A 17,001-nucleotide genomic window follows, 5' to 3' on the forward strand; every position below is an offset into this window, starting at 1 on the left:
ATATTCTGTTTCAGAATTTAGTTTTGGTCCAAAAAATACAATTATTTAGTTACTTCCGAAATACTTTTTTATTTATTTTGTTTTGTTAAAAAATGCATTCATCCAAAAATCCGAATGAATTAAGGTGGAATCTGTCATTAAAGGCTTATGGTGTCTGTGGGATGTTCTAAGAAGATTTGACGAAGCATCTATACTGTACGACGCCGCAATCGTACATTTCAGGTCGAATGTTCCGCCCACAAGCTATGGTAGAATTCTAATGTTATATGACACTAGTAATAATTATATTTATTAATTATTATTACTAGTCAACCAACATTAGAATTCTTCCATAGCCTATGGGCGGAGCATTTGACCATAAATGTCCGCTGGAGGCAATCGTATGTTTTTAGCTGCTTCGTCAAATCTTCATGTCTCTATAATGTCAAATATTTTCGCTCTACGTTGAATCTTTTCTCTCTATATCCACTGTTTTCTCTCTGAGTCGAATCTTTCCTCTCTATGTAGAATAATCTTGGACTATGAATAGAGTTAAGGTTAGACACATTCAACCGCAGGTTCGATAGACACAGATCGCTATTGTCACCATCATGTCGAATCGTCTATCTATATCCAACTGTTGTCGCAACAAAACGAATATAAAGCATTTTTTATGTTGGATCTTTTGGATTTCGGATTCTGCGCATTCGCTATTGTTTGTTTAAACGAATGTGAAAATATCAGAAATGTGGACGAAATTGCATTCGTACAAAAAAAAATGCACATGTCTAGCACACAATAGTTATGCATGTAACCCATTCATGACAGCGCAAGACATTTCTGTTAGGCCCCGTACACACGACCGAACATGTCTGCTGAAACTGGTCAGCGGAGCAGTTTCAGCAGACATGTTCGGTTGTGTGTATGGCTGACAGGATTCCAGCAGACATTTGTCCAGCCAACCGTTTTGCAGCGGACAAATGTTTCTTAGCATGCTAAGAAACATGTCCGCTGGAAGCCTGTCCATCGGACATGTTCGGTCGTCTGTACAGACTCACCGGACATGTCTGATCGTCCGCCATCCCTCGCATGCGTCAAATCACTTCGACGCATGCGTGGAAGCATTGAACTTCCAGGGCCGCGCACGTCGCCGCATCATCGTCGCGGCCTCGTCACCAGGTATCGTGTACGCGCGGATTTCTGTCTGATGGTGTGTACAACCATCAGACAGAAATCTCCGGGCGGACATGTCCGCTGAAAACTGTCCGGCGGACCGTTTTCAGCGAACAGTCCGTCCGTCTGTACGAGGCCTTACAGTGGCCATCACTGCAGCAGCAAACTAAAGTGTCAAAAAAGAAAAGAAAATCCCTGATCAAATCCCCACCCCCTCCCTCAGAGTAGTACAGTGTCACTAAACTACTCTGATGAAAGAATGTGGGAAAAAGGTAAAAAAAATATTATTTAAAATATTTTAAAAAAATGTAATTATATTTATTTATTTAATACTGTCACCAGTCAGTATCCCTGATCACTGCCACATCAGTCATATGATGACGCTGTACTGCACCGGTGACAGGATGTAAAAACAAAATTGTGAAAAAAAAAATCTTAATTTTCCAAAAAATTGTGATGAAAAATTACAACTTCAAAAAACTCACCATGCCTCTTACGAAAAATACCTCAGACTGTCTACTTTCCAAAAAGGGGTCATTTGGGAGGTATTTGTATTGTCCTGACTTTTGAGGGGTCCCAAAAAATGAAATAGGCCAACAGTACATCAGAATATATACAGTACTTATTGGAATTTTGTTTTTGTTTTTTGTTTAGAAGAATACATTTTGACCAAAATATATGAAGAAATGTGGTTCTTTTATTCTTATTTTATTTTTAGATAATCAAAAGTAAAAAATATTGTTGTTTTTTTTCAAAATTTTTTTTTTTTCATTATATATATAAACAGTGGTGACCAAATAACACCAAAAGAAAGCTCTATTTGTATGAAACAAATCATATCAATTTCAGTGGAGTAAAGCGTTGCATGACAGAGAATTGCCAGTTAAAATAACGCAGTGCTGAAAATGCCCTGGACACAAAAGGGGTAAAACCTTCCGGAGCTCAGGTGGGTAAAGCCCAGAAAATCTGTTGATCTATAATACATTTGGGTAGACTACAAATTCTAAAGATATATAGCTGGATTCAGGTAGATCTGCGCATTTTTACGGCGGCGTAGCGTATCGTATTTACGCTACGCCGCCGTAAGTTAGAGAGGCAAGTGCTGTATTCACAAAGCAATTGCCTCCTAACTTACGGCGGCGTAGCGTAAATGGGGCCGGCGTAAGCGCGCCTAATTTAAATGAGGATGAGGGGGGCGTGTTTTATGTTAATGATTTTTGACCCTACGTGATTGACGTTTTTACGAACGGCGCATGTGCCGTCCGTGGACATATCCCAGTGTGCATTGCTCCAAAGTACGCCGCAAGGACGTATTGGTTTTGACGTGAACGTAAATTACGTCCAGCCCTATTCACGGACGACTTACGCAAACGACGTACAATTTTCAAATTTCAACGCGGGAACGACGGCCATACTTAACATTGGCTACGCCACCTAGGGGGCAGCTTTATCTTTACATGGCGTACCTCTTACGGAAACGGCGTATCTTTACTACGACGGGCAAGCGTATGTTCGAGAATCGGCGTATCTAGTCATTTACATATTCTAAGCCGAAATCAACGGAAGCGCCACCTAGCGACTAGCATAAAAATTGCACCCTAAGATACGTCGGCACAGGCCGTCGTATCTTAGCTAGGTTTAAGGCCCTGTACACATGACCGGTTTTCTCGGCAGAATCCAGCAAGAAACTCGATGGGAGACGTATTCTGACGAGAAAAACGGTTGTGTGTACACTTTTTGCCGAGAAACCCGTCGGGAAACTCGTCGAGCCAAATAGAGAGCATGTTCTCTATTTCCTCGTTGGGCAATGGGAAAATTTGGCTCGACGAGTTTTCTGACAGCCGAACAAGGAACTCGACAAGCAAAACGATGTGTTTTGCCCATCGAGTTTCTTGGCCGTGTGTACGGGGCCTTAGTGTATCTCAGTTTGAGCATACACTTAAACTTACGACGGGCTTAGATTCTGAGTTACGTCGGCGTATCTACTGATACGTCGGCGTAACTCTTTGTGAATCCGGGCCATAATGTGCAGAACTGAGACATTGAAAAAAAGAAAACGCTCTGTGACTCGGTGGGTTTAGGGGGAGAAAGTCTCGGGGAATAAAATGGTTAATGACAGATTGCACCATTTATGTCATCATTGATTTTGCCCATAGTTATACTTAACATCACACAATGCTTCTAGGGTCAAAAAAATGTTTTCACAAAAAAAAATTCTACCAAAAAATAAAAGATCTTTTCACTCAATAAAGAGAACCCCAATCAGGGAAATTTCAGTCCCCCAGATGAAGTTGTAGGGATATGACCACATACTCTTTGTGAGATCAGAATTCTTGTAGCTGTACTGTATGATTGGTCTATGGAGGTGACCAATAGACGGACAGGAAAACTAGATAATAAGGAGATCCAATCTTCACCTGATGGAATCCTATAGACTTTCATCAGAACTGAATAAAACACAAGTAGCCAGCTGGGATAAAGTTGCTTTCTCATGGAATGGAGACTTTGGCATGGTTGGTGTCCCTGTCTGCAAAGTTGTCATCCATGAGAGGAGGTGGAAGATGGACAGGAGGCCTTGATCATGAGAAGGGAGGAATAAAATGTATAAGATGGGCTTAGTTGGAGCCCTCATGATTGGCAGGTATAGCAATTGTCAGCAGAACCTGGAAAGGATTCTCCCACTGAGGCTTCAGAGTCTGGGCAAGATGTCGCTTGACTGCTACCCAGTCTCCCTGTACTGAGGCAGTGTTGGTCATGTATTGGCTCAGGATCAGGCAATTAGGAAAACACTTGAGAATACAGCTCAGTTAGCGAATCATACAAATGCATTACATGTTCAGACAAAGCCACATAAAAAGGTACAGATGAGAATCATAAGGAATAAGGTTCATTGTTGCCCGCCCCAAAAAATTGTCAAAATGTAGAATAGTCTAGGTTGTGCCCGATAGACATAAATACTAAAGTGTCCATCCATCACATTCCTGTTTGCTCACTTATTTTATTTATTATTTCACAATAGCAATATACTTTGAGTATCTGTGAGATGACATGAGCTGTGAAATTAATAAAACACCCTGAAGTCTTTCATTGCAGCTTAGCTCCTCCCCCTTCTTCCAGAGTTTCTTTACTGCAGCTGAAGCGTGTGAATCCTCTGGTGATGGATTAGCCCGGCATTATTCGTAAAAGCTTTGTCACATTCAGAACATTGATATGGCTTCTCTCCAGTGTGAACCCTCTGGTGTGTGGTAAGGCTTGTCTTCACTATAAAAGCTTTATCACATTCTGAACACTGATACAGCTTCTCTCCAGTGTGAATCTTCTGGTGTGTGATAAGATATGACTTACATGCAAAAGCTTTGCCACATTCAGAACATTTATATGGCTTCTCTCTGGTGTGGACCCTTGTATGTCGGAAAAGGGTGTGCCTCTCTGTAAAAGCTTTATCACATTCAGAACACTGATACAGCTTCTCTCCAGTGTGAATTCTCCGGTGTCTGATGAGACATGACTTCTGTGTAAAAGCTTTGTCACATTCAGAACACTCATATGGCTTCTCTTCAATGTGAATTTTCTGATGTCTGTTAAGCCCTTTCTTGTCTGTATAAGCTTTGTCACATTCAGAACACTCATAGGGCCTCTCTCCAGTGTGAATCATCTGGTGACTGATAAGTTCTCTCTTCTCTGCGAAAGCTTTTTTACATTCAGAACACTCATACCGCTTCTTTCCCGTGTGATTCATCTGGTGAAAGATAAGGTTTGACTTTGTTTTATAAGCTTTGTTACATTCAGAACACTGATACGGCCTCTCTCCAGTGTGAACCCTCTGGTGTGTGATAAGCTCTCTCTTTGTTGTAAAAGCTTTGCCACATTCAGAACACTGATATGACTTCTCTCCAGTGTGAATCTTCTGGTGTCTGATAAGATATGACTTAGATGTAAAAGCTTTGTCACATTCTGAACATTGATATGGCTTCTCTCCAGTGTGAGTCATCTTGTGTACAATAAAATGATCTTTCTGTATAAAAGCTTTGTCACATTCTGAACACTGATATGGCCTCTTTCCAGTGTGAATCATCTTGTGTGTGTTAAGGCCACCCTTCTGTGTAAATGTTTTGCCACATTCAGAACACCGAAAAGGTTTCTCTCCAGTGTGAACCCTCTCGTGTATGATAAGCTCTCCTTTGGTTGAAAAAGTTTTGTCACATTCAGAACACTGATATGGCTTCTTTCCAGTGTGAACCTTCTGGTGTGTGATACGTTTTGCCTCCATTGTAAAACCTTTATTACATTCCAAACATTAAATATCTTCTGAAATTACTCCTCTTATGTATACATGGGTTGGACTTTACTGTAAAGCCATTGTCACTTCCAGAACACTGAAATGACTTCTCTCTTGTTGTCCTCTGAGGATCGATCAATGTTGAAGAGGATCCAAAACACTTAAAACATTTAGACCATGGATATGTCTTGAATCCTGTGTGAATCCTCCAGTGAATTGCAAAAAATACTTTCCGTCACTTAAGACACTCATATGGCTCGTTTCTCATCTGACTTATGTTTTTTTATGACAAGTCTGACCAAAAACTTGAATGGATTGCATCTGCTGTATATAGAAAAAAATAAAAAAAGTCAGAATTATATATAAAGGGTTAAAGTTGTGTTCTATGTTTTACATGTATTATTAAATATATCTTATAGAAGGAATATGTACAATATTATACATGTTTAAATATTTGTATTCTATTTTATTGGGGACAATCTATTATTCCTATTGGCTGGTAAAATTTACAATTTATTAAAATTTCCTGCAGGAGAATCTAATTTCTTTGTTCTAATTTACTGCATTGTGCTGCATAGTGATGGGGGGGGGGGGGGTGATTGGAATTGACTTGTAGACATGTTTCCCAAATCTATCTAAAAATCCAAACATTGCCGATGTAAATACAAAAACCATTGAAGTCAATAGGAAGAAAATTCTGAAAATTAAAAAAAAAGTTACACTCACCAACAACGTCTTTTCCAGAAGTCTTCAAAGACAACATATGAGAGAGAGAAGACTCTCCAGCTAGCCCTTCAGTTTATTCAGATTACCTTTGGCCCAGTGCTGGGACAAGGTAATCCAGTGCCTGGGGGTAAAATGGAAAACTGCACACCCCACCTATCATCCCCACCAATCCCCTAACCCTGTTGTGTAAAGAAGGGGGCGGAGTTAACATATCTGCATGTGACAAAATGTTTGTAATGTTTGTGGCATGCAACTGCATAGTGCCAATATTTTTTTACATCAGCCGACTGCAGACTTTAGCCCGATGTCAGCTGAATACAGGTTACAGGAGTGCAGAAATAAGTGCACTCTGGTTACCTACAGGGGTTCTTTCACATGGGTATTCCTTGCAGGTCCTCCTCTCAATTTTTCAGGATGACCTGATCGGAAAGGTCCATGCAGCCCTATCAGAAGGACCTGATTGGAAGGTCCATGCAGCCCTATCAGGAGGACCTGATTGGAAGGTCCATTCAGCCCTATCAGGAGGACCAGATCGGAAGGTCCATGCAGCCCTATCAGGAGGACCTGATTGGAAGGTCCATGCAGCCCTATCAGGAGGACCTGATTGGAAGGTCCATTCAGCCCTATCAGGAGGACCAGATCGGAAGGTCCATGCAGCCCTATGGACAGGCTGATGTAAATGGATTATTTACACCTGCCTAGCTCTGAATCCTTCCAGGTCTAGGGGAAAAAAAAAATGTAGGACAGTAAGTCAGACAGTAAATAGACACTGGAGTCTGATTTCATCCAGCCACCCATAGAGCTGTCACAGGTCCTTCTGTGTCTCCTGCCACAAACAGAAATGGGGACAGATGGAAAAAAACTGACATCCATCCTGTTGAGCTCTGATTCAGGAAGGGATCTGCTCATGGATCCTCTGCTGATTGAAGTGGGCTCCGTTTCATTTCAGAGGATCCTTAGGGCTTGTTCACACATGTGTCTGGGGGAAGTAAAACCAGGTGTTTGAGCCATGATTTTACTGTCCCCTGCAGTACGTGTACCTATAACAAGGTTTACCTGTAGGTACTGTAAATATTTCCTAAACATGCACCGTTGATGATGTCATCGGCACATGGGCTGTGAAGAAATGGCCCTCCGAGGTGTTTCTTCACTAGCAAATGCAGTGACTGATGGCTCCCGTGCTCATGACTTCACATGACTCTGGCCAGTCACAGAGCCAGAGTCTGCGGCCCTGGAAGGAAGAGGAGCGAAGATGGATGCAGCCACCAGTTGGGACAGCACAGGCTTCATTTGCGTAAGTGCCACATAATGGGCTAGTATACAATGCACACTAGCCCATAATACTTTTACTTTGCAGGGGAAAAAAGAGAAAGTAAATGCCATCAGGGTTTACTTCCTCTTTATTCAGCAGTTTGCTGCCACCGAACATGGTAATGAGGTTCAATGTTGATGGGGACAAGGGCCTCATCCCTACAACAGTGGCCGGTGGTTGTGGGGGTTTGAGGGTGGGGAGCCCCCAGATCCCGCCCTCCCATGTGAAGGAGTATCGATTACCAATTCACCAAAAAAGTGTACAAAAAAGTAACAAAAACAAGAGACAAGTTTTTGACAAATCCTGATATAGTGTCCCTTGATATAAATCCATCGTCAATCATGCCGCCTGCCAACCCGCTAAAAAATAAAAATGCTCCGCCTTCTGAGATGGTTTCCTGCCAAATGTCTCTATACAAGAAATGACAAAGCGCAAAGGAGGCATTCGGCGGGCAGCCGTCCCAAAGTTTGTTTTCTCTTTTGGGTCTGGCGGGCGATGCGATTGCTGATGGATTCACATCGAGGGACACTATTTTTTTATTTTATAATAAAGAATTTGTCAAAAAAATGTTCTTGTTTTTATTACTTTTTGTACACTTTTTGATGCACATTCACAAGGGGGGGATCTGTGGGCCCCTTGTTAAAGGGGTTTTCCAGATTCTGATAAGCCCACTGCCTCACAACCACTGGTCACGGTCATGGGGATGAGGCCCCCTGTCCCCATCAACATGGGGACAAGGTGCTTTCAGGGTGGGGGCAGGGTGCCGGCAATTGCAAACGCAATTGGAAATTTACCTTTTTTTCCTTTCTTTAGAAATGTAATTTCTGCAGGTTTTATGCATTCTACAGATGCACCATTTTACAGGCACATTGAGGGGACCCCCCAGGCACCATATTTAAAAAAAACATCATTTAAGCATAATTAAAAATCGCTGATTCTGAAAAAAAATGTTTAAAATATTTTGCATTGATACATGTCCTCCAGGGTAGTACCCGGACCCCAATACCCCTATTGTTGCCAATTATAAGCCTTCAAAATGGGCATTTGGGATTTTTTCCTGTTCAGCTCCCATAGACTTCAATGGAGTTTGAGGTTTAGGTTAGAACATTTCCGCTGTTGCGGAGTTTTGCTGGGAACCGTACAGTCCATCCCTACCCATATTTAAGAGACAGTAAACAGCTTATAAACATTCTGGAGAAATTCCCGGGGGAAAGGAAAATGTAATCTTAATAGCCAGATTCAGAAAGACTGGCTTAACTTTGAGGCGGCGTAGTGTATCGCATATATGCTACGCCGCCGTAAGTCAGAGAGGCAAGTGCTGTATTCACAAAGCACTTGCCTTCTAAGTTACAGCGGCGTAGCGTAAATGGGCCGGCGTAAGGGCGCCTAATTCAAATGAGGAACAGGGGGGTGTGTTTTATGTTAATGACTCGTGACCCAACGTGATTGATATTTTTAACGAACGGCGCATGCGCTGTCCGTGGACATATCCCAGTGTGCATTGCTCCAAAGTACGCCGCAAGGACTTACGCAAACAGCGTAAAAATTTCAAAATTTGACGCGGGAACGACGTCCATACTTAACATTGGCTAGTCCAGCTTTTTTATTATTATTATTTATTCTCAATATAAATTAATAAAAAAATTAAAAATGTTTAAAAAAAAAAAAAAAAAAAAAAATTAAAAAATAAATATAAAACAAAAAAAAAAAGATTTTCTCCACTTGAATATACCATAGATATACACTGCATTTTTTACTTACTTCTTTAGAATGCATCACTTTGCATCATTACACACTCACATATCACTGGGTTTCCTAGTTAACAAGAGGATCTATAGTACACCTCCTTTATTATTTTTTGAATCATCATCGGGATGAAGGTCTGCTTAATGGACTCACCATTGCAACCATAGATACTTGAGTTTATACACTTATACAGCTTAACCCCCAAGATATTCACACACTTTTTGGCATATACGGCCAATGTGGCAATCTAGAAATAGCATTTCACCATACGTATATTCGTGCTTATATTTATTTCATTGTTTTATTCTTCTATATTCACAATCTATTTAACCCGTTGCCACATCCATACTGGCATATATTGTCTTGTTAAGAGGTTTGACAGTATTTATTCTCACTATGTTTATTTTACTCATATATGCTTAGTCTAAATAATGTTTATGTGGATCACATCTGTTTTTTGGCACCTTGGATTTTTGTTCAACAACATTTCACATTTTGTTTTTTTTTCTGTGTTTTTTTTTTTCTTTCTTTTTATGTTCCCTTGGATATGTATAGGCAGTTTGTGATCTGATATTGACGTCTGGTGTGCCCAATGATTGCGGACAACCCTCAGCCAATTATTCAATCAGGTCACACCCTAGCCTTTGATCTCTATATATACTGAACAGTTTAAATGCATGTTAGCCATGAATAAGCACTGAAGCCAGTGCGAAACGTCGGTATTCCCCTGTTCCTATTGCTGTGATCTGCTGTGTTCTTGCTGTTGATTTGAATAAAGACAACCCGTTTGGTTTGGAGTGCGGCTGTCCATCCCTCATCTTTATACCAATATTTGCCTTAGTGCATTGCCTGCACCCTTGGAGTCCTATATTTGTGAAACGACCCTACAATAGACCTACCTTGAGCGGTGATCTTCTCTCTCATTAGTCCAGCTTTTTGTTGGACTAACTTTACGCCTGAAAACGCCTTACGTAAACGGCGTATCTTTACTGCGACGGGCAAGCGTACGTTCGTGAATAGGCGTATCTCGCTGATTTACGCATTCTAGGCGTAAATCAGCATTCACGCCCCGAGCGGCCGGCCTAAGTAGAAAGCTAAGATACGACGGCGCAGGCCGTCCTATCTTATCGACATTTAAGTGTATCTCATTTTAAGAATACACTTAAAGATATGACGGCTTAGATTCAAAGTTACGACGGAGTAGCTACTGATACGCCGGCTTAAAGGGGTTTTCCACCTTTTCTTTAAGTTTATTAATAAAGTCAGCAGCTACAAAAAGTGTAGCTGCTGGCTTTTAATAAACAGACACTTACCTGCTCCACGGCTCCAGCGACGCCCCGGCCGGGGCTCCGCTCCTCGCCCCCCCTCGCCAGCCGGCGTCTTCATTCTTAGTGTGGGCACCCGGCAGTGACAGCTTTCGGCTTCACGGCCGGGCACCCACTACGCATGCGCGACTGGCAGTGCGCATGCACGAGCGGCGCTCTCCGATTGGACAGGCGCTCGCCTACAGGGAGGGGCTGTGAAAAGACGATTAAGCTAATCGCCTTTCCAGCCCCTCGGCGGAAGGAGGAAGTGGGACAGGAAGTCCCCTTCTCCTGAAGCCCCCACTCCCCCCCCAAAAAAAATTACATGCCAAATGTGGCATGTAAGGGGGCGAGGAGTGGGTTAAGCGGAAGTTCCATTTTTAGGTGTAACTCCGCTTTAACTCTTTCTGAATCTGGCTATTAGCCACTATTGACGTAAACTCCTTATACACAAACATACACCAACAGGATGCGCCAAACATCTGTAAAATGGGCATTGGGCACCAAATCTGATTATTGTCAGAACAAAAACTAATTTATCTTACAATCTCTAGAACTGGCCATGGGCAGTAATTATTTTTGGCACAATAAAACCTATTACAGACAACAGAAAGGAGTTGTCATGGGAGCCAAGTACGCTCCTGGCGTGTCCAATATCTTTGTAAGTAAATGGGAGCAAGAGGTGATATACGGTAAGCTGTAACCGGACTTGGCACTATAAAAAAGTTGTCTATTGAGCAAATTTGAGTGTAATTTTTTTGCTTAGTAGCTTTAATGATATTGTAGCAATCTTGCGTGATGATGTTATTCTATATACTTTGAGAATCAATACATACGGAGAACCCCAGGCAGTACTTTGTGCCATTACTTGGAATCCGAATACACATGAACTGACCACAATGAGGATAGGTGTCTGACAGTGACATTACACTTTAATTGCTTGCTTGAAAGGTGAACAGGCAATTTACATTCCGGGGGTGATGAATCGTTGTCTGCACTGTATATTATTTATTATTTTCATGGAGGAAGGTGTTTTCATTATTTTAAAAAAAAAATTATTTTTGACATTTGTAGCAATATTATACAAGTGTGTGTAGCACACTATTAATCTATCACTAATTACTATACAAAATTTATATTGACGACATCTTTGTCCTCTGGAAGGAGGAATGCCATTGGGTACAGGAGGCTAAAAACCTTCCCCGGGGAAATTTTATTTGGACTTGGTGGTATGTAAACAAGACGATAAGTTTGGTACCCGCACATTTTTCAAAGAAACAGACTGCAATGGCCACATCCCTACACATAGCTGCCACCATCCTAAGTGGATAGTAGGGTTGAGCGGAACACACCCCCCCCCCCCCCCCCCGTTCGGTTCGCACCAGAACCTTCGAACGAACCGAACGTTTGCGGGAAACTTTAGAACCCCATTAAAGTCTATGGGACTCGAACGTTGAAAATCAAAAGTGCTAATTTTAAAGGCTAATATGCAAGTTATTGTCCTAAAACAGGTTTGGAGACCCGGGTTTTGCCCCAGGGGACTTGTATCAATGCAAAAAATGGAGCATGCTTTAAGTGAAAAAAAAAGAAAAATTCCTTTAAATATCGTACCTGCTGGGTGTCTATGGTATGCCTGTGAAGTGGCACGTGTTTCCCGTGTTTAGAACTGTCCCTGCACAAAATGAGATTACTGTAAGAAAAAAGTCATTTAAAACTGCTTGCGGCTTTATTGTAATGTCTGGTCCCTGCAATATGGATGAAAATCACTGAGAAAAATAGCATGGGTTTCCCCCCCCCCCCCCCCCCCCCAGGTCATTACCAGCCCCTTTGGCCCTATATACTTTGAACAGCAGTATACAGGCGGTGCAAACAAGACAGGGACTGTAGGTTTGTTGTTAAGTAGAATCTGATTGTAATTTTGAACAGGTACATTTTTTAAAGTGTAGCTTCAGTCATAAAATCTATTTTTAAGCTTTTCTGAAAACATAGAGAAGGGTTTTCACCCCTGTAACATTTGTTTTACTCACTTTCTGTCCCAATGACAAATGATTTTTTGAAAACATTTTTTTTTTGTGAAACAAGGATTGGTGATAAAGCATCAGTGGACAGGAGACACCTTTTACAGAGGAGAATTTCCCTTCCTAGGGGTAGATTTCCTCTCACTTCCTGTTGTCTCCTTCCGTTTGCAAGTAGGAGTCGTTTGTAAGTTGGATGTTTGAAAGTAGGGGCCTGCGTATATACTCTGCAGAAATTTGGGCCCTAGGTGTTGCCACAACACTGTAAGTCCTCACAGTTAGTCTTGGTGGGCGCTGGAACGCCCTGCTGTGTGAACCATTTTATCAATAATTGTAATTACATGCCATTGTTGAACAGGGGCAGAAAAATTGGGCCTTTAGTGCTGGCGCTGGTGCCACAACACTGTAAGTCCTCACAGTTACTCTTGGTGTGTGCAGGAATGACCCCTGCTGTTAAATATTAGATCAATAATTGTAATTACATGCCCCTGTTGAACAGGGGCAGAAAAATTGGGCCTTTGTTGGTGGTGGTGGTGGAGGTGCTGGTGCCACAACACTGTAAGTCCTCACAGTTACTCTTGGTGGGCACAGGAATAGGCCCTGTTGTGAAATATTAGATCAATAATTGTAATTACATGCCCCTTGTTGAACAGGGGCAGAAAAATTGGGCCTTATGCACTGGTTCCACAACACAGCAACCCCTCACGGATACTGTAGTTGGAGCGCAGGAATGAGCCCGCTGCAAAGTATTGCATCAAAAATTGTAATTACACACCCCTGTTAAACAGGGGCAGTAAAATTGGGCCTTAGCCACTGGTGGCGGTGCCCAGAACCAAAAAATTATCTTACAAGCTATCAGCATGATCATTGAGGAGGAAAAGGATAGTCACTCAGCATAACAGGATAGTCACTCAGCATCAGCATAGGCAGTCTTGAAGGGATCTGACATTTAAAAAATATATATCCAGTTACATCAGCATCCAGTGCTTGGTAGCTGGTGATCCAAGGCTGATTAATTTTTATGAAGGTCAGTTGATCGACCGAGTCTGTGGACAGGCGCACCCTGTGGTCGCTTAAAAAGCCTCCAGCAGCACTGAATGTGCATTCTGAAAGAATGCTGGATGCAGGACAGGCCAGTAGCTCAATTGCATACTGTGCAAGCTCTGGCCAGTGATCCATCCTCAAGACGCAGTAAGCCAGAGGATTTTCGGTGGGAAAGGTGTCCAAGTCTGATCTTGCCCCTAGGTATTTTCCGCACCATGTAAAACAGACGGTGGCATCGCAATGGTTGCTGGAACCGGTCATACCTTGGGGCTGCGGACTAAAAAATTGTCTAAACGCATTGGTCAGTCGGCCACCTTCTCCACCGCTCCTTCTGTGACTGAATCAAGCCTTTGCAACATGTTGCAAAGCCTTTGCAGCACCAGGATTTTGTAACCTCCCAGTCTCTGGGAACGCGTTGCACAGACCTTTCTGCAAGGCCTCCTAAAAATGTTTCATCTTCTGCTCCCTCTGCGCCGGCAAGGTAAGGTCCGCAACCTTATTCTTGTAACGTGGATCAAGGAGGATTGCCAGCCAGTAATGATCCCTCTCATTGATAGCACGAATACGAGGATCCTTCCGCAGGCTTTGCAGGATCAGGGAGGCCATACAACATAGGTTTGCTGATGCATTCGATGCAAAGTCCTCTGGGTCACTGAGGACGACATCATCCGCAGCCACCTTGTTCCAGCCACGTACAAGTCTATGGGTTTCTTGGGACTGTAATTGATCCCTTGAAGACTGCTGCTGATGCTGAGTGCTAGGCTCCACCTCCATGCTGACACAATCCTCCTCCTCCCCCTTGTCCTCTTCCTGTGTGATAGGCAGGCAAGCAGGAACTCTGTCTGGATAAAGGGGGCCTTGAGAGGTAAGGAAGTCCTCCTCTTCCTCCCTCTGTTCTGCCTCAAGGGCCCTGTCCATTATTCCATGCAGCGTGTGCTCAAACAGGTGGATAAGAGGGAAAGTGTCACTGATGCATGCACTGTCACTGCTCACCATCCTTGTGGCCTGCTCAAATGGTGACAGGACAGTGCATGCATCCCTGATCATGGCCTACTGGCGTGGGGGGAAAAACAAGCTCCCCTGACCTTGTCCTGGTGCCATATTGGCACAGATACTCATTGATGGCCCTCGGCTGCGTGTGCAGCCGCTGCAGCATGGCCAACGTAGATTTACACCTCGTGGGCATGTCACAGATTAGGCAGTTCTTGGGCAGGTTGTATTTATTTTGGAGGTCAGCCGAGCACTGGCATTATATGACTGTCAGAAATGCACACAGAGTTTCCTAGCCTGCTTCAGGACATCCTGTAATCCCGGGTACCTGCCCAAGTGTCGCTGCACCACTAAATTAAGGACATGAGCAAAACAGGGCACATGGGTCAGTTGTCCCTGTTGCAGGGCAGAGAGGAGGTTGGTGCCATTGTCGCAAACCACCATTCCTGGCTTAAGCTGGCGTGGCGTCAACCACCTCTGAGCCTGCCCCTGCAGAGCTGACAGAACCTCTGCCCCAGTGTGGCTCCTGTCCCCCAAGCACACCAGCTCAAGCACCGCATGGCATCATTTTGCCTGCATACCTGCATAGCCCCTTGAACGCCTATGGAGTACCGCTGGTTCTGAGGACACATCAGCACAGGAAGAGGCCACAGAGGAAGAAGAGGAGGGGGTGGAGGAGAGAGGTGTGTCACAATCACCAGTAGTAGCATGTTGGAGGCGTGGTGGTGGAACAACCTCCAACACTACTGTACCTTGTCCTGCATCCTTCCCAGCTGCCAGCAGAGTCACCCAATGCACTGTGAAAGATAGGCAACGTCCCTGTCCATGCCTGCTGGACCATGAGTCAGTGGTAATATGCACCTTACCACTGACCGCCCTGTCCAGCGAGGCATGGACATTGTCTTCCACATGCTGATAGAGAATCGCCTTCCGTGAGAAAAAGTGTTGTTTGGAAACCTGCCACTGGGGTACCGCACATTCCACAAACTCATGGAAGGGGGCAGAATCTACCAACTGAAAAGGCAGCAGTTGAAGTGCTAGCAATTTAGCCAAGCTAGCATTCAACCACTGGGCATGTGGATGGCTGGGAGAGTACTTCTTTCGGCGCTGCAGCAGCTGGGGCAGGGAAATTTTTCCGCAAGTACTTGGCAGTGACACACCTAATTCTACACCTTCAGGCCTATCAGTGCAGGCTTCAGAGAGGACTGAGGGTATAGTGGGGTTGGAGATCCCAGCTGATGAGGAACAAGGGGAGGTCCGTTTTTTTCTTTCGTGTGGGACTTTGAGGTACGCTTGCCAACAAACTTCATGGCAGGTCGACATATGTCTGGTCAAGCATGTGGTGCCCAAGCGGGTGAAGTTTTGGCCACGCTAGACACGCTTGCGACATATGTTGCAAATAGTAGCGATGCGATCTGATGCACTCATCTCAAAAGAGGCCCACACCAAAGAACTTTTGGAATAACGCAGAGAGACAGCAGCGCCCTGCACATGCGGAGCTCTGCGTTGTGATGCAGTCGATGTGCTGCCCTTAAGCTGCCCCCTGGATGGCATCCTGCCTCGTTGGAGATGTGCCTCCTCCTCCTCCTCACTCCTATGAGGCACCACATGGAGTCAGTGACCTCATCATCCCCTCCCTCCTCATCACTGTAGAAAACCTGGCAGTATGCTGCAGCTGGGGGAACATGACTGCCAGATTGCTGTCCTTCTTGGGCACCCCCTCTCTCTGGGCTCACATTCCTGCATTCCTCTAGCTGTGTACCATCATCAGAGCCTTCAAAACGCTGCACATCCTCCTGCAGCATGTACCCAACACTGTGGTCAAATAGTTTGGGGGGTCAGGAGGACATGGTGGGGCTAGGGAAGGAGTGACTGATGCCATTGAGCAGAGGGAAGAGGCCGCGTTGGCAGCTGCTTTGCCAGACAAAGTACCCTGAGCCTGGGTGAGAGAGGATGAGGAGGATGAGGACGGCTTGGTCATCCACTCTACCAAGTGTTTGGTGTGTTGCAGCTCAACGCCAGCTGCCAAAAAAAAGAACGAGCATGTCCCATGTCCACGTGCTGATGAGGATGCACCGTGTCCATGACCAGCAGCACTGTTGCCTCTAGACGCAGAGTCTGCTTGCCCTCTTTTATCGGCTCATGACTCTCTGCCTCTCCTTGTTGTCCTTCCAGACATAATAATGGTCTGCAGGGAGATGCAGCTGCACAAATACTGACAATACTTGCTGATCCCTGCCTGTGGTATTAATCTGAGAACACCAGCAAATATATTGACGTAGCTTTAGGTGCACACTGTGCAGAGGACACAGTACACAATGTAAAAATACTTGCAGCTAGCACAATCACCTGCCTGCCTGTCAGTATATTAGGAAGAGCGGATCTAGCTAAACTCAATACAGTGTATAAATATATATACAACACCTGGGATGC

General features: G+C 44.0%; 1 protein-coding gene across 2 annotated transcripts in view; it reads right to left on the reverse strand.

Annotated features, from left to right (window-relative positions):
* Window positions 1-3,149: 3,149 nt before the first annotated feature.
* LOC120928402 (zinc finger protein 84-like) overlaps window positions 3,150-17,001 on the reverse strand; it is a 48,842-nt gene continuing 34,990 nt past the window's right edge. Inside the window, exons 1-2 of one of the 2 annotated variants that reach the window (XM_040339503.1) lie at window positions 12,131-12,166; window positions 3,150-5,755 (exon numbers count right to left, since the gene is read on the reverse strand). In XM_040339503.1, the coding sequence (XP_040195437.1) occupies window positions 4,277-5,422 (1,146 nt within the window). In that variant the 5' untranslated portion in view covers window positions 5,423-5,755; window positions 12,131-12,166 and the 3' untranslated portion in view covers window positions 3,150-4,276. Of the gene's footprint in view, window positions 5,756-12,130; window positions 12,167-17,001 lie in introns of those variants that run through there. The other variant, XM_040339502.1, reaches the window with a different exon arrangement.

The sequence above is a fragment of the Rana temporaria genome, chromosome 2 (genome assembly GCF_905171775.1).
Source record: "Rana temporaria chromosome 2, aRanTem1.1, whole genome shotgun sequence".
NCBI classification, from domain to species: Eukaryota; Metazoa; Chordata; class Amphibia; order Anura; family Ranidae; genus Rana; species Rana temporaria.